The sequence below is a fragment of the Aythya ferina genome (assembly GCF_964211825.1).
Source record: "Aythya ferina genome assembly, chromosome: 3".
In the NCBI taxonomy this organism is placed as follows: Eukaryota; Metazoa; Chordata; class Aves; order Anseriformes; family Anatidae; genus Aythya; species Aythya ferina.
Window position 1 is genome coordinate 58062731 of NC_140298.1, and position 25354 is coordinate 58088084.

Below are 25354 nucleotides of genomic sequence, written 5' to 3' on the forward strand. Positions count from 1 at the left end.
ACTTGCCTGCCATTGTAGCTTAATTATTAATCTAGTCTTCAACTAAAGTTTTTTTCAACCTGGCGGTATTGACTAGCTCCAAAAAAGACAACTTCTAGTCTGGCACTGATTTTGAAATTGCCAGAAGCCATTGCTGCCTGATGATTGCATAGGCTTCAAATAACTATGTCACTGCTTCCTTTCATAAAAAGCTTTTCCAGTCTGCTTACTTATTTATCTGTTCATGCTAGATCACTGGATCCACAAGTTTTTTTCTTTAATTATTGTCAAGTACATGGATACTCAGCAGTTTCCCAGCATATGATGGTTATTTTAAAAGCAAAATAGCTCTTGTACTGATTTTGTTTGTTCTAGCTGAGTCTTGTTGAGTCTCCACTGCTTTAATTCTGCCAATTATTTAAACTTAATGTTATTATTTTGTCCTTAGGCTGGGTATGGACAATTTATTTCAGATGTTGATGCCTCAAAGTTTTTGAGTTTTCACCCGACAGTTTACTGTCACTTGTTTCCTTATGGCAGTCCTTGCAGTCCAACTAGTGTATTGATACTAATGTACTGTATTCAGAATTATTGAACTCTTTAGTTAATGAACATTAAAGAAATCCATTGACATCTGTCCAGATACTATGCTGCATAAATAGTATATTGAGGAAATCCAATTAACACAGATGCTGTAGGACAACATAGGAAGTGTAATGCAGACATATGCAAGTGAATTATTGCAGCTAGCTTCTGTACAGCAGGATTTATGAGCACTATGCACAGCTGTAGACCTGTTGATCCTCCTGGGAGTGCTTTGGGACTAAGTCTTTGTCAGCTTCCCACTCCTTCCTGTGACAGGTTTCACAACAGCTTATTTTCATGAGGTCCGATAATCCCGGTACATGGTAAGGAAATACCTAAGGAGCTTGCGTTGGGCTATATCTAGCTCAGCTTTAGTTAATAAAGCCATGTGTTTGATAGCAGTTACCAAAGTCTCTCTCCTGTTTTAACAATTCTACAGCATACAGACTAACTCCTTTGGGCCTTGTGGTTCAGTCGCTATGTGAAATCAAAGCTGCCTGTTTCTCAGTTGTAACTTGCCTGCAACCAGTAACTGTGAACTTCTCTGTCCTTCAGGACTGCTTCTCATGAGAACTGGGAAATCTGTCAGGACAGCTTTCTCTTAGTCCAATAAATGTTTATCCTAGTAGTTAGGAGACTAAGAAGATATATCAAGACTAGATTTGCTAAACTGGAAGCTTATGACTGAGCTCTGATGTGAAGGGTGAGGAGGGGATTTTGTGACTAGTGGATGTAGATGAGGCTGAAATTTGGGTACCTTCTCTGCATGTATCTTCATAGACAAGGTTTCACAGGCCTTTGAGCCTAGAGAGGGGTTTGAAGGAGATGTACTAGTAGTATTGTGAAACAATTGGGCTTCTTGAGAAATACCAAGTTCATGGGATCAGATGGGTGCTTCTGAGTGTGTTGTGAGAGCTAGCTAACATCATTGTAAGCATTCTTTCTTATTTTTGGATCATGAAGACCAGGGATCTTGGTGACTGGGGAAGGACGTGTAGCCGCCTTCAGTAAGGAACTGCATGTTGGTCAGGCACTCTTCAGTCTAAGAGAAAATCATGGAGCGTGTCCACCTGGAAGCCATTTCTTGGCATATGATGGCAAAAGTAGTGACTAGGGTTAGCAAGCATGAATTTGCAAGGGAACTTGTCAAACAGATTGCTGTGATGGAAAGACAAGAGCTGTGTAAGAGGAGAAGAGCAGCGATGTTGTCTACCTTGACTTCAGCAAGGCTTTCACCATGGTGTCTAACAGCATTGCTATGTGTCATTTGGAATATTACAGTCTAAATGAGACTGCTGGGTGCGTTAAAAGAAAAAGTGGATTGTTGAATTCAGTCTGACTTGGGGCATGTCATGTTTAATGTCTTGCCGGTGACCTTACCAAAGCAGGAATGTATCCCTACCAGGTTTGCAGACTCCCAAAGTGTGTGTGTGTGTGGGGGGGGGGGGGTGGAAGCAAGCAGTGTGTTTGAATGTGACAGTTTAAAGGGACCAAAATTTCTCTAAATTCATAACAAAAAGATACAAAATCACTTTGATATAGCACATCAGGGAAGAAAGGGGCATAAGATAACATGACTTCTGTGCTGTATTTCTTAAATGAAACAGAGCATCTCTGTCATCGTTTAGAGAATGTAAAGATCTGCCTTCTTTAGTCCTGAAGTGATTTTATATATATATATATATATATATATATATATGCGTGCATACTTTTCTTGTGCTGTGAATGCTTTACAGGTTTATTTTACAAGTTGGAAGTTGAGCTGTAGCAAACCTGTATCAGAATAGGCTGGAAGACACCATTTACAACTGTCTTCAAATTTTTCCTTTTTATAAATCCTACCATCTTCATGGAAATTCTTCAGGCAGAAATCAGGGAGAAATAAGGGGCAGGACCATTTCTCTAATTTTATTAGTAACATCCTGTTCAATTTTGAGAATTGAACTTGAAAACCTTCATGTCATGTTTCTGGATTACATCTGGCAATCAGTATAATACTAATACCCCTAAAAGCAGACTTTTCTTTTCTGTAATAGTTAAGAACCAAAGACAGTATAGCTGCTGATAGAATAGCTAGTAGTGAAGTAGGATGTTTATGAGCTTTCTAGTCTAATTTAAAAAAAAAAAAAAAAGACCCCAGTAGTGTCTTTTATTCTCATATCATCTCTGAGAGCCTAGATGAAAAAAAAAGTTAGATAATTGGGAAAAACATAAGATTTAGACTTGCAACTTCTGGTTGTGAAGAATATGATTCTCTTTAAGTCTTGCCACCTACTATTTAGGGATTCCATGTGAAGTTGTTACTGAAATGTTGTATATAGAAAGTTATGAGCATTTAATGCAAGGGAGGCTGCTTTGAAACGTATGAAATTGCTTCTGTAGAGCAGCTTGTATTTTAAGTTTCCTTATAGAAGTAACTGTGTGTTTTGTTGCAGATTATGGAGCTCTGCGGTGCAACAAGACTTGGCTATTTTGGAAGAAGTCAGTTTTATATTGCTTTGAAACTTGTTGCTGTGGCCCAGTCTGGTCTCCCTCTAAGAGTGGAAAGCTTGAATACAGGTAAAATAAAGGATGGGGAGGGTGGGTTGGAACTCAGATGCTAAGCAGAATTACTGTACTTGTCTCACAGAGTTTCTTAGAGTAATCTTGTAAATTATTATGGTATGTCTTTTTATATGTGTTGCTAACTTAATACCAGCTGTGGAGAGACTATGAGGAAGTGTGTTCTTACTATGCAATAAATGAGATACCTCACTCGGTAGGAGTAAGATACCACTCATTAGGAGTAAGGTAAGTGCTGGGCTATCATGGACCAAGCGGGCAAATACTACTGACTACAGTGTTGAGGACAATTTCATTCTGTGTATTACTATGTGATAACTTTTGTGCTGCATCCGCTGAATAAAGTACTAATAGGACTAATGTGTGAAGGAAAAGAGGAATGCACCATTTGCAGGCTTTTGTAGGTGATGAGTTTATGGAGCCTTGATTGCAGCAAATGCACTTACCTTTTCCAGTGACACATTCCTTTACACTTGGCTTGACAGTTTTCTCCCTTGTGTAGCCCAAATACAGAGATTAATGGCTTAAGATCTTTCTATTGAAAAACCTGAGCTGTACAAGATCTTTATCAGCCAAAACACGTTATCTTGTTTTTTCAAAGGTCAGCTGTGATGTGGGTAACTAATTAGAAATAGGAGATGCTCATTTTAGGATGAGGGTTCAGAACACCACAGAGAGCTTTGATATGAGGCTCTACTGTAGCCTTCCGTAAGTGGATCCATGTCTGAGATAACAAGAGATTTAGGAAGATGATGTACTGAACTGTAAGCCACTGCAGCCTTTTGCAGCAAGGACACAACTCTCCGCTTACAGATATTTTTAGAGTGCGACTTTGTATAAGGGTGACTTCTGTGGCAAGTTTTGTTTGTAGAATACATGTTATGACAATTTTTATATGCTGATAATATAAAAACTCTTAAGCTTTCTTTCATTCTGAAAAATATAGGTTAAGCAGAGTAGGTAAGGAAACTACATTAAAAGCCACTTGATAGGTTTATCAAATACCTCAGTCCTATAAAAGCAAGGAATCATCAAGTATACTTTCCAATTATGTTTATTCTAGGTTGTACAAATGGTTTATACTGCTTTTATGTTTTTTGTAGCTTTTTGGAAAAGCATATAGTCTTATGCAACACTTTGCTAATATTCAAGTTCCTTTCTGCTCAGAAGCCACCCTCTGTGTGTAAACTTTTACCATTGCTTTTGTGCTGCGTGGTCTACAGCTTCAGAAAATTGTAGCAGAATGCCGTAGAATCAGCAAGTTGGAAAAGGAACCTTCAGCTCCTAATACTTCATAGAATTGGGACTTAATGAATAATCCCACCATTGTTTATCAAATGCCCATTGAAGCAAGTCTATAATCTCTATATGTAATTATTGCAGAGTTTTCATATGCTTGATTTTAATATTAGATACCTTAACTGGACTTTCTAATATGAAAAAGGTTAGCTGTGATATCAGAAGGAATTTGAAGAATTGAAGGTACAGAATTAATTCAAAAATATGAAAACTGTTACAAAAAAAGCAACAGTTGGAACTTCCATGATGGTGTACCTTTCATTGGTTTATAGCTATACTAGAAATACTAGTAATGTTTTTTTCTAGGAATAATTTTCTGTAACCGGTTCCAAACCTGCTAAATAGAAAAAGTATAATTAACAGACCATTTTATTTTTACCCTGTTTTTAGCTTTGGTTGTCTGTTGCCTTGGTTGCAGTGGTTCCAGTCCTGTCTATGAAGTCCCTGCTTCTAGGATAATTTGGGGGATGTTGTTGCAGATACTAAGCAGCTAAAATACAAAAGGCTAAAGACTCTTAAAATGATTCTGAGCTTGGATTATCTTCCTTTGAGCATTAGGGTTCAGCAGCCTGACCAGCTGGGTTTTGTCTGTTGTCCATCTCCTGGAGGGTTTGAAGAGGAATTTTTAGAGCTGTCCCAAACTAAACTGCCCATTCTCTCTTCAAAGCTTAGATATTTAAAGTTAGTTAAGGCTTTTATTTTAGGACATTTACTTTATATCTCTGTATTCTGTGCATGTTTTTTATTCTGTGACTTAAATATTTTTCACCGTTTTACATTTTCTCTCCCCTTGTCTCCTTGTTTGTTTTGCTGTTTGGTTCCCTGTGTTTCTCTTCAGTGGGCAGGAAGCTTTTTTTATGCAAGTTGCTGAGAACAAACTATGGTCAAATTTTGGGTGCGAAGTCCATTCAATGCAATTTTTATCCAGTTGATTTTCAGTTAACCAAATACTTTTATGATTAGACTAATGTTGTTTACTAAAAATACTGGCTTTAATTATACTACAGGCCTCTACATTTATTTTTGCCATCCCAGAAAATTTTCCTTCCAGGAGGCTAAAAATTGAGACATTAATGAGCAGTCTCTCTAACGTAATATTTGCTTTCTAAGTATGGAATACCACTTTTGGTGGAAGATGATGTTAACAAGGATGTGGGCATGAAAAGTATGGAAAACTTTATAATTTGTTTGAATTCAAGATCATAATTCCATTCATAACAGCTGTTGCAGTTATAATTCAGGAATTTCTGAATTATAGCAAATGTCATAGTGTTAAAATGAATTTTTCTGCTGTTACAGGGAAATGACAGAAATAAAAATGTCTTATATTTCAATTCCCATGTAAAAACTTAATAGTACAATAAGAACAAATCATTATCTAGTCTTGTCTTTAAACGGTATTTCGTGCTCCCTACAAGCCCTGGCTGTTATTTTGTGAGATGGTGCTAGCTAGGTACCTCATGCCAAAACCTCATGTTGGAAGAATCAGTTGTGTAGACTCAAACTTCGTATCGTAGAACAGCTTGGGTTGGAAATGACATGAAAGACCGTCTAGTTCCCATTCTCCTGCCATGGGCAGGGATGCTACCCACTAGATCAGGTCACCCAGGGCCTCATCCAACCTGGCCTTGAACACCTTCAGGGATGGGGCATCCACTCTGGGCAACCCATGCCAGTGCCTCATTGCCCTGTGAGTGAAGAATTTCCTCTGATCTGTTTCCCCTCTTTAAGCTAAAAGCCATTCCCCCTTGTCCTGTCATTATCTGCCCGAGCAAAAATTTGTTCTCCATCTTTTTTGTTTAAACTTTCTTTAGGTATTGAAAAGTTTCTTCAGGCTGTACGTCCTCATCTCTCTCAACCTCTCTTCATAGGAGAGCTCTCTTGACTCCCCCAGTGTCAGACATTGTAGTGTTCTATGCAATGACTTTTTCACTTTTTTTTTTTTTTGTGGGATGGTTTTAGTTCACTTTTCAGCGGTGGAAATGACTTTCCCAGTGCAACACAGAGTACAGTGAAGATGTGGAAATGGGCGTCCAAGGATGAGGAAGAAATTAGAAATTGAAATTGAAGAAATTAGAAATAACGTTTATCTGATGAGTGACCAGAAATTTAGCAGAGGTTGTGTTGCCTGCTCCTTTCTTGTGTTGAAAACCATTTAGCATGTTGAATTGTGCCCGGTGACTGAGGCTTAAATCAACAACTTGTTCTTACTGGAACAATTTTTCTTCAATACTGGATACAAAAAGTTGTCTCTAATTCGTGAATGCTGTTGATTCAAATGACAGTCAAGTACAAATCAGTTTAATGTTTAAGGTTTTTGTAATAAATTATATGCTATTTTGTTAATTTTAGTATAACTGATAGTACCACTAATGATTTCCAATGTCAAAATCAATGTACAGTAATCAATGGGAGAAATTAAATTTGGCCCATGCTTGTAAATTGTTTTTCAAACACACCAAATACATGAGTGAGCGGTGTGGCAAATTTATGGTTTATTTTGATTCACAGTAGACCAATGAGAAAACTGCCTGGGATTCAGAAAAATGACAGAAATCTTGCAGTGAGAAGTAGATGATTCTTAACTATGATACATAAAGCTAAGGACCTTCTATTTTTTGTAGAAACAATTTTATAGATGTTCATAATAAAGTAAGGTGATATTGGATATTGTTCCCAGTTGTATCTCATTAAAACAACTAATTTAGTTTCTCATGTAGAAAGGTATACACAGATGTGTTCAGTCATTATTTGCAGTTTTTGCAATAAGGCTAGATTATAGTGTCTGCTATAAATAGAAATTACAGCAGCTCACTAAAAGATAATGGGGAACAAATTGTAGTATTTCAGCATCTGTTTTGCTGATGAACCATTTTAATGAACATGTTCTGATGTTATATATGTGCTAGAAATGATAATATCTGGATAGTTACCGCAAATCACACTTCAGTAGTTAAAATCTTTGTTAATCTTTTAGCTAATTTTAAAAAATTAGCTAAATCTGGACTGTCTGGTTGCCACTCCATTAAATGCAGATTTGTAGGGCAAAAATGTTAACTTAAGGGAGCTACGTGAGGTCTTGTACTAGGATGTGGGTAGAAGAACTGTGAAGCATGATGCAGAAAAGGCATTTGCTGTTTTTCCAACCTGAAGGTGTTGGCTTGACTGTAGCAGTGGCCTCAGTGTTTAAATAGAGGCACACAAAATTGTAACTACAAAATCAAGTGCGTGCTTTTGTGTTTTTTTTTTTCAAGATTCATACTTCTGTACAGTAAATGGCCTGCTCTGTTTTTTTAAACAGTAAAGGACCTCCCTCTTCCCAGATTTGTAGTGTCAAAGAATGAACAAGAATCAAGACATACAGCCTTGTATTCTTCGGATGCTGATAACCCAGCTTCATATTCAGGTGTGATTCCTCCTCCACCTGGCAGGATACAAGTCAAAAAAGGCTCCGTGAGCCATGATGCTGTTCAGCAACGTACATCAACTGATCAACAGGTAAATTAACTTTAAGAGATTAAATAGAACTCATAACTGCTACTTTGCCACATAGGTATCAACCTGATAGCATTTCTAAACTTTGTTGCTTTCAATGTTGTTTATTTTAAAAAACAAATGTTATAAGGTGTTATATACTACATACACCGCTAAAATCCTTGTAGCGGGTATTTTTTTTTAATGCAGTCTTAGAACATGTTTGAAATATTGGTGATAATTAATAAAGAATTGAGACAGAAGGCAAAATAAATGTGTAAGATATGATAGCAACTATGAAGTGGTAATTATTATATTAGTATCTAGTTATCAGCTAGTTCACATCAGTTTCCTGATCTTTACAACAGCATTACTGAATGCCATTGAGGACTGGATGTCTAGTCCTTCAATATGCTGTTATAACTTTAAAGCTGAAATACTTTATTTAGAAAAATCTCACAGTGACTGCTTTCTTTCTTATATCTTATTGTTCAGGATTTTGATTAAGTAGAGAAGATAAGAACCAGAAATAAGACACGTTTTCATACTGTTTTTCGTTGTGTTGTAGTAATGAGGACACTGATTTCCTTGTGCTCACTGGTTCCCATTTTTAAGCCACTGAATACGTGAATGAATGAAAACCGTATGGGCTTACAACTTTGTGCTTCCTCATAATTCTTTATTTATAGTGTTTACATTCTCTTTCCATGGGGAAATCTAACAAAAGCAAGAATACTAAGTTAAATATTGTGTTTTCCAGGATGTATGTGTCTGTGCATAGGTGTTGACTCTCCTGTTTTCTTCCACCATGGCATGCTCTTTCCTGAGCTTGGTTAGTAGAGAATCAAGTAACTTGGAAATTATTCCTAATCTTGCTGTGAGTCAAAGAACTCGCTGACCAACAAATGTTTATTAATCTCTCTGGAAGTAGCTGAGGTTGATCCATTTTTTTTTTTAGTGGTCTGAGGTAAATTGGCAGAGGCCACCTATAATCATTATTCACTTGCTACTTCCTTCCGAATTGCAGATGGAGTCTAATGAAATGAGGTCTTACAGTAGGTCTGAAGATAGCTTGTTGTTGTCCAGCTTTGGGTAGGTATGTTTGAAATACAGTTCCAGAGAGGCCAATGGAGAAGTCAGCATTCACAGATCCACTTGATCTGATGATGGGAGTTTGGTTTGGTTGAAATGCTTCCAATTGGGTGTTGAGTTTTTGGTGAATGGCTGTAATTTGATACAGAAATATGACCTGTTGTAACTTTAAAATAACAAAGTCTGGTGTTTGAAGTCTACAAATTCTGTCAAAAGAAACCACATACTCAAAGGTGTATAAGCATCCAAATTTCATTTTTCTGTCTTGGCTAACGTAAACAGCATGGTATCTCTCTCTTAAACACATCTTTATGGGAGTATCAGGATAAAGAAAGTCTGTGTGCAAGTGCTTTGGGAGATCTGGCACAGGAACCAGTCTTGGAGCAGATGTAGCAGACAACACTGCATTGAGTCCAGCAGTTTTGAGCTGTATTCTTGGTTCAGAACATCAGGGAAGTATTGTCTGATTTTGCACCCAGTTGTAAAACTACATTTTCTGTGGCTGATACTTAGATTTCTGACTGTACAATGAATCTATTCAAGCAGCCTTGTCCCAATCTAATATTTATTGATTGGGATACCATATTAAAAATGAGCAGAAAATTTGAGTGCCCTTCAACTGAGAAAGTGATGGGATCCCAAGTTCCCAGAGAGGCTGTTTGTTTCCTAGAAATTTCCAATCCAGTTGTCTTTACTTGGAGATATTGCTCAGATTTCTTAATTCAGTCTAAACTTCTTTCTTTGCCATTATATGCTACCTCTTTCGGTGATGAAGATGGAAGGGGCTGGAGTTTGGGAAGTAAATTATTTTTCTAGAGGTCACTTTTCTTTTGGGAAGATTTTGTCTTAAGCTTATATAGTTCATTTACAGAGCTTGTAATTTAGCTGTTAGATACTCTATTAGTGACTTTGGATTTCGATTTTTTTTTCTTAAACTGCTTGCTGGCTTTGACAATGTCAGCTACTTCAAAATACATGGATTTCATAAAAATATTTCAGACAGAATATTTCAGGTGAAATCTGATGATACCTTGGCCCTGGTTACTTTCATGTGCCATTTTCTGTATTGGTGAAACTTGTCACACACAGGTTAATGTTTCATAATTACAAATTACATATGTAGAAGAATTTCGCTTTAGGTATTGTATACTGGAATGTGATAGCTAGAACTATTTCTTCATCAATGTATTGTTCTCGCAGTTCCCCTCAATGAGCTCCATTCAGAGGCAGTAGAGTGTCAGGAAATTGCAATCAGGTTGTGTTTGAAAACAGTTGTAAAAATGAGGTTTCTTTTAAAGTAAGCAGAAGGCAAATTGGTGAAATTTTTAATTTATAGTGATATTATGTAAATGAAGCACTAGCCAGAAATTTGTGGGTTTTTAACGTTACTGAATGAATATGAATAGTAGATGACTGAATTCATGCTCAGCTCTCATGGAAGCTACAAAACTGATTGTATGAGTAAAGACAAATAATGAATCAAACCTTTACTAACTGTATCTTGACTGCAGACTCTAATGGAGATAAAACACAGGGAGAAAATAGGTTTTTCTGCTAGAGTAATTTCTTCTTGCCAAATAATGCAGTAGGCAGATCAAAACACTTTTGCTGACATTATAGACCATTATATATATGCCACAATCTCAATTTTTGTTTTTTTTTTTTTTTTTGACAAAATATTTCACAGTAATCCTTGTAATCCTTCTTTGCCCTTGATCCAAATTTGTTCTCATACAAAATACCTGACTAGATTTGTATTTCTCGTTTCAGATGAGATCTCTCTAGTATTAATAATTATTTTCAAGGCACTTTCCTTGAAAAGGAAAGTTTCTGATGTATCTGTCTCACATCATATCTTGACAGATCTGCTTTTTCCATGGCTGTAATATTTGACAAGTTGTTATGCATCAGTCTTTTCTTCAACTTGTTGATGTTGATTATGCATTTTGATATTTCTGTTCTGCAAGAAATTATTTTTCACTTTAAAATCTGATAGTGTAGTGCTATCTATGTCTCTGAAGTAATTCTGATGCCCACTTTACATTTGTTGTCAGAATTCATCAGTACGCTGTTTAGTGCGTATAAACAATTACCTACAGCATCAAGTTAGGTCATTCCCCAACTCAGTCTTTTAGGAGTGTTGTTAGAGCTTTCACTTCATAGTTCTCATGCTAATGCAGTTCATTCCGTAGCAGGTTCTTTTGCCACTTAGATTCCTGTATTAATCTACAGGCTATTGGAATTGTCTTGCATGGCACCACACTGAAGTATTCTGAACTTCAGGCTAAGTGTAATGTGGTTCCTTTGTCTAGAAAATCACAAAAATACCAACCAACCTGAGTAAAAGTGCGATTTATCCTCTTTCTCTAGGGTTTTAGTTATTTTCTTCAAAACTTAGTCTAAAACCTTTCAGATTGTTGAGGTCAAACAAGTTTGTGTTTGGCTGAGCCACACTCCCGTCTGAAAATGTGTAGTGCTTCATGTAGAGAAGGTCCCGTTGAACCTTGGACTATTTTGTTCTTCAATATGAATGCTAGTTAATTACCAAATCATGGGTTCTGCAATGCAATTACCACCTCTAGCATAATCTTTCTTCATAATGGATCTGTTCCCTGACTCTTATGCAGGCTGTGTGGTATCAGGACCTAGATCACAACACCTTTAGAGCTACCCTTTGGATAGCATGTCTGGCTTCATTGTCTCTGGAATTCTTCTTAGGAGGCTTTCTTCTGGCCTGAGGTGTGAGATCCAGGAAAAGGTTTATAATCCCATTTGACTCATGTATGCTTGCAATTTCCTTCTGAGGTTGAGATCACTCCAGAGATGCTTTAGCACAGTATTGTTTTGCTTTACACCAGTTTGTTTGACTTACATTCACTATGGTTCTCTTCTTAGAGCCATATATTATAACGCCTTTTCTTAATTAGCATGTTTAGTTACTGCTTATCAGCCCCCAAAAGTGCAAGTTCCTTCATAGTGTCGTAGTTTAGTAGTTCCAGTTTAAGAAAAATCATGCTTTCTTAACAATTTAGGTTAGGTTGATTTTTAATGTGACTTTTTTTTTTTAATTAAGATGTATCACATGATTTTTGCCTGTTAACTATAAGTTTATTTTTGTAATTGGGAAGTGTTCTCAGTGGTTTGACGTGACATGAAAATGTTAATTATTTCAACATGCTTTAATTTATATCTGTTTTCTGCAATAAAATAGAGGGAAAATAAATGTATTAATATAGTAGAAGCCAGAATGTTGCAATTACTATCACTTCTATTGAGTTTTGTTTAGATAGAAATTAAAATCTTTAATTGAATTTTTATTAAAGATTTAATTGAATTGCTTTGAAAGTGCTTAAACAATTTTGTAAAATTTTAATAGTAGCTGATTTATTAAATGATACATTAACATAATGATGCATATGCAGATGAGTAAATCTGCTCAAGTTCCCAAAGAGATTAGGTGGGTAACTTCTGTTAAAATTGATAAAATTGAAAACCAGGAAGTTGTCAGTGACCTGAGTTGCACAGACTATTGTAGCTGTTACATGTTAGGATTTTGAAGAGCATTCCAGTTAGGTTCTGTACTGTAATACTCTCAGAAAATCTGGTCTTAGATATTTTAGGCTTTCAAAAACAAATTCTTTAACTAATAGATTGGACAGAGGAAAATGAACATCCCTTCTCAACTGCATCATATTCTCCCATAAGCTGAGAGCATTCTGAGAGTGAATGTATGTGGCTGTTGAGGAACAGAGGTGTTCCTCAGGAATATATTACGTCTGTTTAATAAAATTAGAAGTCTGGTGTAAAGTCCATGTGGTCTGTTGTAGGAAGTTTTCACTTTCTCTTAGGCATGAGTATATTAAAATGTGAACTGCTTGTCCACTGTAAAGGCAGGCACCTTGTTGTTTTTCTATTTATAAAGGGTGAGTTAACCTGTATGTAGTTAGTTTCACTAAGCCCTTACTCATTGTGCTTTTCCATGACTGTTTTTGCATCTGAGTCAATGTTCCTATGGTCCTGCCTCTCAGTCTTTTCTGGCCTGCGTCTTCCTTCTTTATGCTTGCATCAAGCTATTAGTACTTCGGCTGAGCCATTTTTTATATAGATATTATAAAATATATATAAAAGGTGTTTATCTGTTTTAAGCTTCTAGTAAGTTAGCTCAATGAATGTGAGGAGAGGCTTGAGAGGGACAGAGATTGCACAGGGGAGAGCACATTCGTGCCTTGCTAAATTGATTTAAAATGTTTTGCGAATGTCTCATAGTGAAGAAGCTGAAGATGTGTCAAATCCTTCTTCCAGAAGCATTTTGACATCAGAATTAGTTGTGTGTTTTTTCTATTTAATAATTTTGGAGTCTGTAAGCTGAAGCTCCAAATTTGTAGGAAATCTGTAAATGTTTAGGATTTCAATAGTCTGCATCAGCAAGTCAGAAACTAATTTTGTCATCATGGCCCTTTAAAACTTTTTTGTTAGGATACGTGTAGTTGTAGTATGCATGACTGAAGAATGCTGGTTTATGGCACTTCCTGATTGACTTAGATTTTTACAGAGGTAATATTGTTAAAAAGCACAATGGCCTTTGCATTTTTTTTGGCAAAGTAGATGATGTTCTGGGAATAATTGCGTGGAAACCTACAGTTTTGGTATGTTAGCTGATAGGAAGCTCCTTTCTGGATATATTCTTGTGGCTTTCAGTTTATTTAGATAGCTGTCTCTGAAACTAACACAAGTTATGGGATAGCACACATTCAAGTGTGCTAGTAAATGCTTGAAAACTTATTTACAGAGGGTGTGTTAGTCTCTGCTGTGTGGGTGAACTGGAAAGGTAAATAAAGACTATACCTTATAATATATTCAGGTGAGAGAGTACCAAACAGATATTTTTGTCTAGTGCTGAAAAAACTTCTGAGATGTCTTAGCTTTGTTCTTACTTTTTAGGGAATTTTGAGCTTAAGCTTTGCCTTCTTGTAGTTGTTTGCACTAATATAGTTTAGCTAGAGCTGGAAGGTATAGCAAACTAATTTAAAAATTAGCAAGGAAATTATGATATAAATATTTTTTACAATTTAAACAATTTTTCCATCGTATCTTACTTCAAAATTGAATTATATGGTAATGTGGTTGTCTTGTGAGAACTTTTCTAAGTTAGAAATTACACTGATTCTATTTTCGTGTCTGTTCGGGGGGGGGAAGTAGTACAATATGGTATTAAAGAAAAGCGTGAACCTTAAAATTAAGACAACTGCCTTAGTGTGTATAGCAGAGAAGTATATCATAAACTGCATTACTTTTTTTGGAGAAAAAAATACAATACATTTTTGTATATTTAAAAAGGAAATTGTTGACTATATTTTTTTCAGCGTTTAATTCTAATTCATTTCTTTAGAAGAAATTTGGATTGTGAATTGTGATAAAATTTAGGTATGATGATAGGTTGTATAGTAACTGTTTTGAGACCTGGGTTCAAATGTAACTTCTATCACAAGTGAAAGTGAGTCTTGTGAGACTTTCCTTTGAAACGAAGTCATTTAACTTGGCATTGCTATTGTCTTAATAGCAGATTAAAAATACGGTAGATTTTTGAAATGAACACGTCCAATGCAAGTTGTACAGTACCTGACATCTATTTCCTCATTTTGATAAGTACTAAAACTTTCACTGAGTGTATCTTAACTGTAGTGATGATTGTTTCTAGAAGTAACAGTTTTAGATAGGCTTTTATGTATTTAGTTATGTAGTACAAAACTTAAAAGATTCCTTTGTTTTATTAGGAGTCCACATCTCCAGTTGTTTCACCACAGCAGTCCCCACCAACCTCTCCACATACATGGAGGAAGCACAGCCGCCATCCCAGCGGAGGGAATAATGAACGACCTCTTGCTGGACCTGGGCCTTTTTGGGCTCCATTTAGTGAAGCACAACCAGGTATAAATGTCTTCTGTTATGCTTCAGCTGTAGCACGAAGTTGTGGAATTCTGAAATGAGTAACTGAGTTTAGAGCAATTTATCTTTGTGTTTTCCAATTCTGGAAACTTTGTTGTAGATTCAAACCTTCATGTTGCTGTCAACATTGTGGAATCTGTGACCTTGTATACTGCAGATCCATTTCTCAGCATGATATGGGAAATGCTGAGAGTTTGGAGGGAGGGAGAAGATGAAAGTGGAAAGTTATAATATGAAGCTGACACCTTGTTAATAGGAACCATCAGTATACCCAGAAATGTGGGGAGCTCAAGGAAATAAGCAGATAATGTATTTTGTTTGAATTATGTTTCTGGTAGATGAGATGACTTGTTGGAACAACTAATTATTTTTGCTTCCTTTAAAGTTCACATAAGCATGACTGAAGCTACTGTATCTCAGATGCATCAAAGTAGAATCACTTGTTTTTATGAAGTTTTCATCTTTTTGTGTTTTTCATTTAACGTGAAGACCCTCACTGTTGTATTTCTGTGCTCTGATTTAAAGTGTTATCCCTTAGTATCTCAAATTTGAAAAAGCTCTTTTATTTTCTGATATCTGTTAGAGTTGCATTTGGGAACGGTGCAGTAATTCTAATTCAGATTTCATTTTTGATACTCATAAATAATAGTTGCATTTTGTAGGTTGTGATTTCAGGTTGAACTGTCGTTGGTTGTTTATTTCAGCCTTGATATTCTAATTGATCTTTCAGTTTATCCTTACTCTGTAGTTATAAGCATCCATAGAGGACCAGGTATTATGTTGTTAGAATTAGTTGAATAAAGAAATAAAACTTATTTTCATGGACATTTAGAAGTGAAATGGGTTTTATGCACATGTTGATGTCAGTGTTTGGCTGGCACTTAATAGTAAATAATACTCAATTTAGAATCAAAAATAAACATTATTAGTATGTTCGCGCTTTAGTCCAGCCATTTAAGCATACTGTTTGTGATTCTTTTTTTCAGCATTCAGTTCCTTGATACCTCTTCCTTTGCAAAGTTTAGTTGCTTTTATTGCAAGCTTGAAATAGAAGTTTGTTAGCTTCTTTGCTTTCCTTAAAAACAGTGCTGCAAGCTCATCTTGATTCTGATGTAAAATGTTGCTGAGAAATCGGGTAATTTGTAGCTGCATTATTTCACTAGGACTTGAAGCAGGACTATGCCATTTCACTTGTGATCCAAGAACAGTAAGAACCCAGGTCTCTCTGCTTGTATTTCATAGTATGTGAAATACTGTTTGAGAGTAGTGGTGGGGTTGTCAACTTAAAGCATGTACCCTCAAGTATGAAAATATTTCTAATGGGTCTAATAATAGCGTGTTGCACTTAATCAAACAAAAACTGAAGTGTAATTTCTGTTTGAAGAAAGAGGAGGTCAAAGAAATAGTGACCTGTGCGTAGGAAAGACATTCCAGTGCATCATCATATTCCCACAGTGAAGAAAATGAAATAGTACTTTTCTGTATCAAATCAGGTGTACAATAAATTCATAGATAATGACTCAATTGTCATTAATTGACCTTACACGTAGTCTTGTATCAGAAGTATCAAGCAGCACTTAGAGCTGCAGTTCTTAATTTCTTGGGGAAGAAAACTGGTTCCTGTCTCAACAGAACAAAAGAATTTGGATTTTACAGTTTTTGCCACCTACTTTCCCACAAGTTCAGTTACAATAGTGATTCTTCATAAGAAGCTGGAATCTGAGACACTGTCATGACTAGCTCAGTGAGTTTACACAGGTGATCTGAAATCATAAGCTAAGGTTTGTTACCATCTTTGTTCAAGACTTCTTGTTAAGGTGGGCCCCAGAAGACATAGTTTACTTTAACATCAGGAACAGTTTGGTGACAGACACTGGTCACCTGTGGGAAGTGAAGTTTATGGTTAGTTTAGGTCTCATCCTTAAATGTTAGTCAGTTCCATTAAAACCTGAGCCTACCAAGTCTTCTAGGTGTTTGATTTACATGTGTTAAGGTAGAACTGTTAAAAGTTGTGTTAATGTTCCCAAGCAAAAATGTCTGATTGCTAAACTCCCCCAGCCTTTTCAAGTTTTATTGCTGAGCATGGTGCTATGTGGTGTGGAATCTCTTAGGTTCTTCTGGGTCATCTGCCTGGTTGTATCACCTCCCAGCCTCCTGCACATTCCCCAGTCTATTCACTGAAGGGGGCAGAGAGAAACAGGTTTTGATGCTCTGCAAACGCTGTTCAGTCATAGCTGAAACGCTGATGCACTATTGTTCTGGTCACAAATTTAAAACATAAAACCATATTAGCTGCTATAATTGCATCCTAGCCAAACCTGCTACATACAGAAGCAGAATTGAATGTGAGGTAGGACCCTCCTGCTTCTAGAACTACAGAAGAGGAAAAAATTCTGTTGCCTTCAGCTCATTTTGCATTCAAGCTTCAGCATCTAGAAGGATGCTGACTCTGAGAAACCTGGGAGAAAACATCCCTTCTGCATGCCCAAATTCAAATGATTGAGTGGCATGCCATGGGACTAGAACTTATTTCTAAGTTTGATCATCTTGTAGTTTGGACTGGAAACAGAGCATTTATGTTGGTAATATCCAAATAATGATTTTAAACTAGTCAGAAAATGTCTTCTGTTCAGTCATAGGGTCTCTGCTAGCTTTCTTTGGCATTACATGAAAGTTTTATTTCAATGCTTGAATATGTATGAGAATTTGCAGCCACAAGCTGTCCTCATTTGTTTTCCTTGTTGGGACTGATTTTGCTACAGCTAGTGAAATCAGCAATCAGGAAACTTTGTGGACAGAAGTGGAGGATGTCTATTGCTTGAATTTACTGAGCTTGTAGGGCACTATATGATCCTTTGTCTCCTACTTAATACTTGAGTAATTACTGATACTTGGCCTTGTTACATGTGTGGTTATTCAGGGAGGGAGGAGCTCTACAGCATTTCATTGTTTTACTCACCTGGTTTTGTTTCTTCACAAATTAGTGGTAAGGAGAGCTAGTTTGCAGAACTACTTGAAATATTAGATCTGAAAAGAAAATCCACATTGACACGTCTTATTGAAAAGTATAAGCTACGTCTTATCTAGATAAACTACAAACATAAGAAACAGTCTAAAGTGAAGGGGTAACTTTTCTCCCATGGGAAATTAGATCACTTTCCAGAAGTTAGCTTGAATACCAACACATAGTTATAGGAGAAGAATATAGAGCAGCCATGGGAATTCAAGCTTTGTCTTCATAGTAAACATTGCATTAAGACTTCTCTAGCTTGTCCTAATCTGATATCTGATAATCAGTGTTAGGCATACACTTGATTCACAGTGCTTTTGATTGCATTCTGTGATAGAAGCACACAGTTTTGAAGTTTTATTTCTTCATTTGCTTTTCAGATCATAAGTACTGACTGTTCTGAGTCTTCCCTATGACTCAGTTTTTGTCAACATTCTCTTCTACCTCTGGGTTCCCAGTCTGGTTTTGTAGTTTGAGAAGAAACTGGAGAGTGATTTTTTTTTTTTTTCCTAATTAAAGTGCAAAATAAGCGTAGTTTTTGGTGATTGAGAGCTACTGGCTGGTGGTATTTCATGAATGTGTGTATAGTTGTCCACAGTCTAGGTGTCCACATAGGCAGTCTTTTTTTTTTTTCAGTGTTCTAAAAGACAAGGGATGTCTGTCCCCTAAAAAATCAGCATAGCCAGAACAGCAGAACAAGAGTGTCCCTGGAAGATTTGAACAGGGGTGAAAGGACTAATGTGTGTGAAGTACTTGGAAGTTAATACAATTCGGTGCTACTGGTGTCCCCATTTCTATGACAGTACTGCTCTGGAAAAGGTGCAATTCAAAGAGGGGTACAGATTGAACAGTACTAAAACTGTTGGAAGAAATAAAGGTAGGAAGAAACATCCAAGCTTAGTGGTACTAATGTAAGTTGCTGCAGGACAGAGAAAGGGAAAGCAGTTTCATCAAAAGTAAACTTGGAACATGGCATTTTCATAGTAGAGATGGAAAAGGTTTGCCTGAGTCTAGTTTGTTAGCCCTATGCTGAGAGAGAGAGAGCTGGTGGATTTAAACTGAGCTTTCCTGCATGCTTCTTTCTGAAGCTTTAGAGTTAGGCTAGCTACTGAAGAACACTGGAGGCAAAAAGAATGCTCAAACACATTGCCTTTAGTCTCAGGAATTTGGGCTAGTCACTGGAAACTCCAGGTCAAATGGGGAGCATTCAGAAGTGGAGGCACATTAGGGGACAAGTCAGTTAATAGTGGCTCTTTATCCTGGTAAAGCCAATTAAAAAAAAAAAAAAAAAAAGTGGAGGGGATTCTATTTCATTATCTTGTTGAAAATCAGAAATAATGAAACCTTTTGATTTTGTATATTCGATTTATTTCTTCCAAAAATCATTTTATATCCTCCTCCTAAAAGTCTCTATTTTTCTTCTTTGTAATGTGAGTTTAAATGTGTCATGTACAATTATGGTTGTTGTACATTGGAGAACAACAAACAAACTGGTTTTAACCTTTTTTCTCATTACTTTCTTAGAAAAAGGTTGTTTATGGAACTAAAAAGTAATTGCATACCATCAAATATTATTTAGCAACTTTGTATACTGGCAACATTACTGTTACTCTAGGTGTTAGCCCTAAGTGTGTCTCACTGATTTTCAGATTTCCTTTGTGCTTACTGCAGATTGTGTACCTGTAGTGTTTTCAGTCTCCAAGAACCTGAAACTGTTTATTAATTTCATAGAATAAATTACCAATATGAAAATGGATCTCTTCTAGCTTCTTCTGGTTTCTCAGTTTCTTGAGAATAAATTTTGGGGTTTTATTGCTTCAATTTGGATCTTAGTGGCAGTTGTGTCATTAACATACTTCTCATTTGTGGGTCGTGTGGTGTATTTATAAAAAGTCACAAAAAGTTGGCCTGCCTTTTAAAAGGGAATCTGCTTCTACAGAGGAGACATTCTATTCTCAAATTCTATTTACGTTCTTCTTGAAATAAAGTATTTCAAGAGAAAGCATTTTCTTGTTCAAGAAGAGTAAAGTATTCAGTTCCACAACTGCTGTTTAGATCTAAGGAGTTCAGCATTTCTATTAAGAATTGAGTTGAAGGGAGTCCTGGAATTCTTCTGGCCTTTCAGATGGTTCATTTTCCCTCTTCTCTGAGTTCTTGCATGCTGAACAGTGGATGGCCAAATCTTTTAAGGTTTGCTTCATCATTGTTTTAATAATAATTGTTTTAATCATTGTTTTAATGGCAGTATTTCAGAAGTAGCTTATAACAAGGCACTGGGTGAATGACAATTACTGTGTTCCAGTTATTTAATACGCTGTGGATGTCATCAGTATGCCTTTTATAAACTGGACTGTTTTTAAGTAGCTGAGTTAATTTTTTTAAAAAATCTAAATTTTATGTGCCAAAAAGCGTGAGATTAAGAGGAATTTCAAAGGCTGTGTATTTGAAAGACAAGCTAAAACCTAAAAAATAAAAGTTTAAAGTAAGTGGCATGCTGAGATCACTTGCCACTTCCAAATAACCGTCCATACAGGAGCTCATTTCAATTAACTTAAAACTATGAGTATTATTCAAGAATTATTAAACGTATAAAACCCAATTTAAAGTTTACACATGTGCAATAAACTTCTTCCTTGCTTCTGTATTTTTAGTACAAATTTAAGTTTATCTAATGTAGAAATCTACGGGAGTTGTCAGGAAAGACTCTTATAACCTTGGTGTAATTTGGATTTTTTTTTTTTCACCATTCTTGAAGTGGGTGTCTTCCTGGCAGGAGCCTGTGTTTCAGGCTTTTTTCACTGTTTTCCATACCTGTAGTTCTAAGACAGTTTTTCAGGGTTGTGTTCTGAAATAAATGTTTCTTCTACTTTCAGGCTCATCTACTTCTAGTGATCCCATATGGTCTGGCCATTCACCACCACCTCACCAAGAAAATTGGGTCAGTTTTGCAGATACCACACCAACCAGTGCTCTTTTAGCCATGCATCCTGCTTCTGTCCAGGTGTGACACTTTATTGGTATTTAATTTGCTTCATTCAGATTGTTGCAGTCCTTTTTTCATATTTTTCACTGCAAATGTTTACCATGTAGCTGTGCTGTAGTCTGTTCAGTGCTGTATACCCAGCAGATACTTGTTTAAATTGAGTTGACCTCATTTGGAGTGATTCAACTGGAAGTTACTAATCTTAGAAATGTCAGCAGTTATGACTTTGAATTATTTGTGCTTAGCTTCTTTGCAAATGTGCCGTGCTTTTTTTTTTTGCTTACATACCTGCAATCATTCCTACCCATGCGTATCCATGTGCAAAAATACCCTGTCACTATCCTGTAGATGCAATCTGTTGATAGTTTCTTGTAGTTTCTAAAGAACTGTGAGATTTAACTATGCTTTACTTTTTGAAGGCAAGAAGTTCAGAATTCATAGGAACACTTTAGGTAGATAATACTGAGGAAAAATATTTCATTTCAGGACCAGACAACAGTACGAACTGTAGCATCAGCTACAACAACCAATGAAATTCGTAGGCAATCAAGTAGTTATGATGACCCCTGGAAAATTACTGATGAACAAAGGCAGTATTATGTTAATCAGTTTAAAACCATTCAACCTGATCTAAACGGATTTATACCAGGTAAGTTACTCTTTAAAAAAATATAATTGTGGGTGCAGTAGTTCTGTTACAAAGACTTTGTTGGGTACTCCAGGTTTGCATACCATTTCAAAGAAAGTTCTGCATTTTACTGATAGCTTCCTGGTAAACTGCAGTGTAATTCAAGAAAGGACTTGAAACCCGTTTGCCTTTTTTGCTTCAGTTCTAGAAATAAGTTCTGCTTTTTCCCCAAACCTTTGCCAAGTAGCTTATCTCCTTGATCATAAATCTGCAAATCTTCTAATTATTTAACTTGGTTCAAATATTAAAAATTGTTATTGTAATTTTTCAGGATCTGCAGCTAAAGAATTTTTCACTAAATCAAAACTACCTATTCTTGAACTTTCTCATATTTGGTAAGTGTAATGCGTATTGAGATTGTTTTGAAAGATCACAGCTACCTGGCAATCAGTTACCTAATTTTCTGTTTCCTAGAATGTGTTAAGTAACATTTCACTATTACTCTAGCAAGTTTAGTCTTACATTTATGCAAATATTACTTCACTGGGCTTCAATGGGTCTAGCCTGACACTACTAAAAAAGCATTTTTTTAGCTTGTGAAGAAAGTTCAAGCCCTTCAGAGTAAGAAGTACTCTGAGATTTTATATTGTTAAAGTTGTATTTAAATACAAATAATAAATTTCTTAATCCTGTATTTTTTGAGTCTCAGTATGTTTTATTTAAACATACAGATGCAAATATTTTTAAATGCAATTAGTGGTACTTTGTAATCAATTCATCTTTGACTCGATGCAGATCTTGTCTTTTATTGTATTCTAGAATTTATACTGCATCATTGCATTCTATCATTAAATGGCTTACCTTGACAGATTTAGTCTTTCAAACAGTGTAATGATTTCTAACTCATTTTTTCCTATTGAAAAACAAATCATGTTACCTCAGCAGTATCATTTCTAGGCACTTGAAGAAAGTGCTTTAGTATACCAGAAATCTGAGACCAATAACGTTGTGTAATACTGTCTCAAATGCAGGGAAAGGAGTAAAAATTAAACCAAATGGAGAGAAATAAATGGGTTTAAATATATTCTAAGAAATGTCACTTGATAAAAGCTCACCTTTGAAGAATAAAGCACATAGCACTAATATGGAGTGCTTAATAGGGTAAATAAACTACAGGCTGCATTCTTTGATCTTCTAAGTAGCACAACAAAAGTTTGTCATTTGGAAATAAACTTAAGAAATTCTGTTATGTTTATACTAAGTTTTCCTTTTTTAGGGAACTCTCAGATTTTGATAAAGACGGTGCACTGACGTTGGATGAGTTCTGTGCTGCATTTCATCTGGTAGTTGCTAGGAAGAATGGATATGATTTGCCAGAAAAGCTACCTGAAAGTTTAATGCCCAAACTGATTGATTTGGAAGACTCAACAGGTAAGACATGTTTCAGCACAAATTTTGGTATTTGCAATTGATGTCATAGTTAAGGTTATATTATATCAGCAGACACTTGTAGGTTTGTGAGTGATCATTTTGCTATACTTGGTGAAAAGTGAATCATTGTGCAATTTTTAGAAATCTTAATCAGTGCTCAGAAGTAATCCAAGCACATATATATTTCTCTACATGGAGATGCTATTTAAACATAGTACACATATGGTCTCATTTGGAAATGCAGCCTGTGTTCTTTATAGGTGACTTAAGGAAAACAAGATTATCACAATATAGATTTACTCATGGTTACCATTGTATTCCAAATTCCCAATCCAAATGTACTTCAAACTTGGTTTCAAATAAATATGCTTTGTTTGCTAAAATTTGTGAAAATAGGGCATGAGTTTCTAAGTCTTAAAGGTACTTTAAAAAATATTCTGAGATTAAGTGCTAGGGGTAGGACAGTTAGGTAGTTTAAAAGCACAGGATTAAATAGCACAGATATTTTAATTCTACACTTGACTAAACAGCAGAATTTATCCTCTGTTGCCCTCACAACTAATTTTTCTGTGCATAGTCCTTTAAATTTGGTTGCTCCCAGGTAAACCGTTGAATGTATGAGTTCAGCTTGTTAATATTTGTCTAAAACACTTAGAAAGCAAAGTGGAAGCATCACTGAAAAGCAAACTACTATCCCATGTAAATGTGCTATTTAAAAACAGGCTGGTTTTGGCAATCTTTTTTTATTATTTTAAAACAGATAAATAAAGCTGAATATTTATAACCTACTTCATAAATACTATACTTGCACTGAATACTGAATCTTTGTAGAACTTGAAATAATTGGTAATAATGGAATTCTGAGGAATTATCTGAAGTTAATTTTAACACATTCTTGATGGTGAGGCTTTGAATATAGGTAATAGGTAATAAAACTTGTAGCCTTTTTACTTTATTGTTGCTTACAATCTTGTGTTCAGAGGAAAGATGTTTTTAGGTACCATTCACTACTGATGACTTCTATATTTGTGTTGCTTTTTTAAAAAGTGAAATCTATTGGCTAATAAAAACAACATTAAGCAGTCTTTACTTTGGAATGTCAGGTTATACTGTAGGTGTTGTATGGGCATCGTGGTTTTCTAGAGCTTTTCTTTTTACTAAATATTTCAAAAGGGGGGTCCCTTCCTACTGTGTTTGTCAGATTTCAGAGATTTTTAACTTGGCAATTATTGATGAGTTCTTAAACTAGATAGAGTGGCTCTTGCTACCTATGCTTTAATAATTAAACCATGTTCTGTGGGAGTAGCTCAGTTCCTCAGCCTCTCAGCTGCAGTCAGCAGCAACTACAGTGTTCTCAGTATGAGTAAGCACGTTACTATGGAGAAGACTTCCGTAAGAAAAATCTACAATTAATTGGGTGAAGGTCTAGCAAATGCCTAAAAACTATCCACTCTATTTTTGCGTCAAGGTGATTGCCAAGCAACATCTTCATAGGATATGGAATAACAAAAAATATTGTTATATATGTAGAAATATCTACATACATACCTGGTCGGTCTACTACTTTCATTGGCATAGCCAATTTTGAGATTTTTGCCATATATCTGAAGTTGTCTGGAAACTTTATATATTGGACATAAACCAAGAAGTTGTATATGTTATTTTACAGGCAGCTTTGTTAAAACTTGTACTTATTTTTATGAAGTACAAAGTAGTCTTTAAATTTGAGGAAAAACTTCTTGTAGAAGGAGTAAAAATGTTTTTCCTCTCTCATATTAAAGGGAAGTTATCTTATTCTGGTGAATATTGAAAGGTTACTATGCTGTATGCTAAAAATAAATAAAATCCAACCGATACTTGATTCTGCTGATGTTTTTAATGGCAACAATGAAAAGAGACTTGCAAACTTCTTAAGTTTTATACAGTTAAGTGTATTTCTTCTATATTTGGGCCACTGGTGTTGGAAATAGCTGATTTTTTCTAGCACTTGACATGGATTTATCACCAGATAAATATTATGGTTAAATATTTTAGGAGAAGTTACTGACTTAGCTGTAACTTCACCTGTAGTTGCAGCAGTTCAAATCCGTATTTCTATAACCCATTAATTTATAATTAAAATTTACTAATATATCTAAGTGCAGGTTACTGTGTATATTAAGATGTGTTCACCCTGAGGACTATAAATGAAGCGTAGAAAGATCAACCAGTTAAATTTCTTAATATTTTTTCCCATAAAAAGCTGTATTTCAATAAAAGCTCACTACACAGCCACCTTAGAAATGGGAACTGTAAAGTATGACACTGAAATAGTTTTTTGACTGAATTTTTCATGGGATAACTTTCTCAAGGAAAAAAATTGTGT

The 25354-nt window shown here is 35.6% G+C and overlaps 1 protein-coding gene across 17 annotated transcripts in view; it reads left to right on the forward strand.

Annotated features, from left to right (window-relative positions):
- Positions 1–25354, forward strand: part of REPS1 (RALBP1 associated Eps domain containing 1) — a 65392-nt gene that overhangs the window by 13646 nt on the left and 26392 nt on the right. For 16 of the 17 annotated variants that reach the window (XM_084513798.1, XM_084513796.1, XM_084513793.1 and 13 more), the window contains exons 2-8: positions 3000–3123; positions 7727–7923; positions 14766–14919; positions 20821–20948; positions 21417–21579; positions 21890–21953; positions 22835–22989. In XM_084513798.1, coding sequence (XP_084369924.1) covers positions 3000–3123; positions 7727–7923; positions 14766–14919; positions 20821–20948; positions 21417–21579; positions 21890–21953; positions 22835–22989 — 985 coding nt within the window. The remainder of the gene's footprint in view (positions 1–2999; positions 3124–7726; positions 7924–14765; positions 14920–20820; positions 20949–21416; positions 21580–21889; positions 21954–22834; positions 22990–25354) is intronic. The other variant, XM_084513806.1, reaches the window with a different exon arrangement.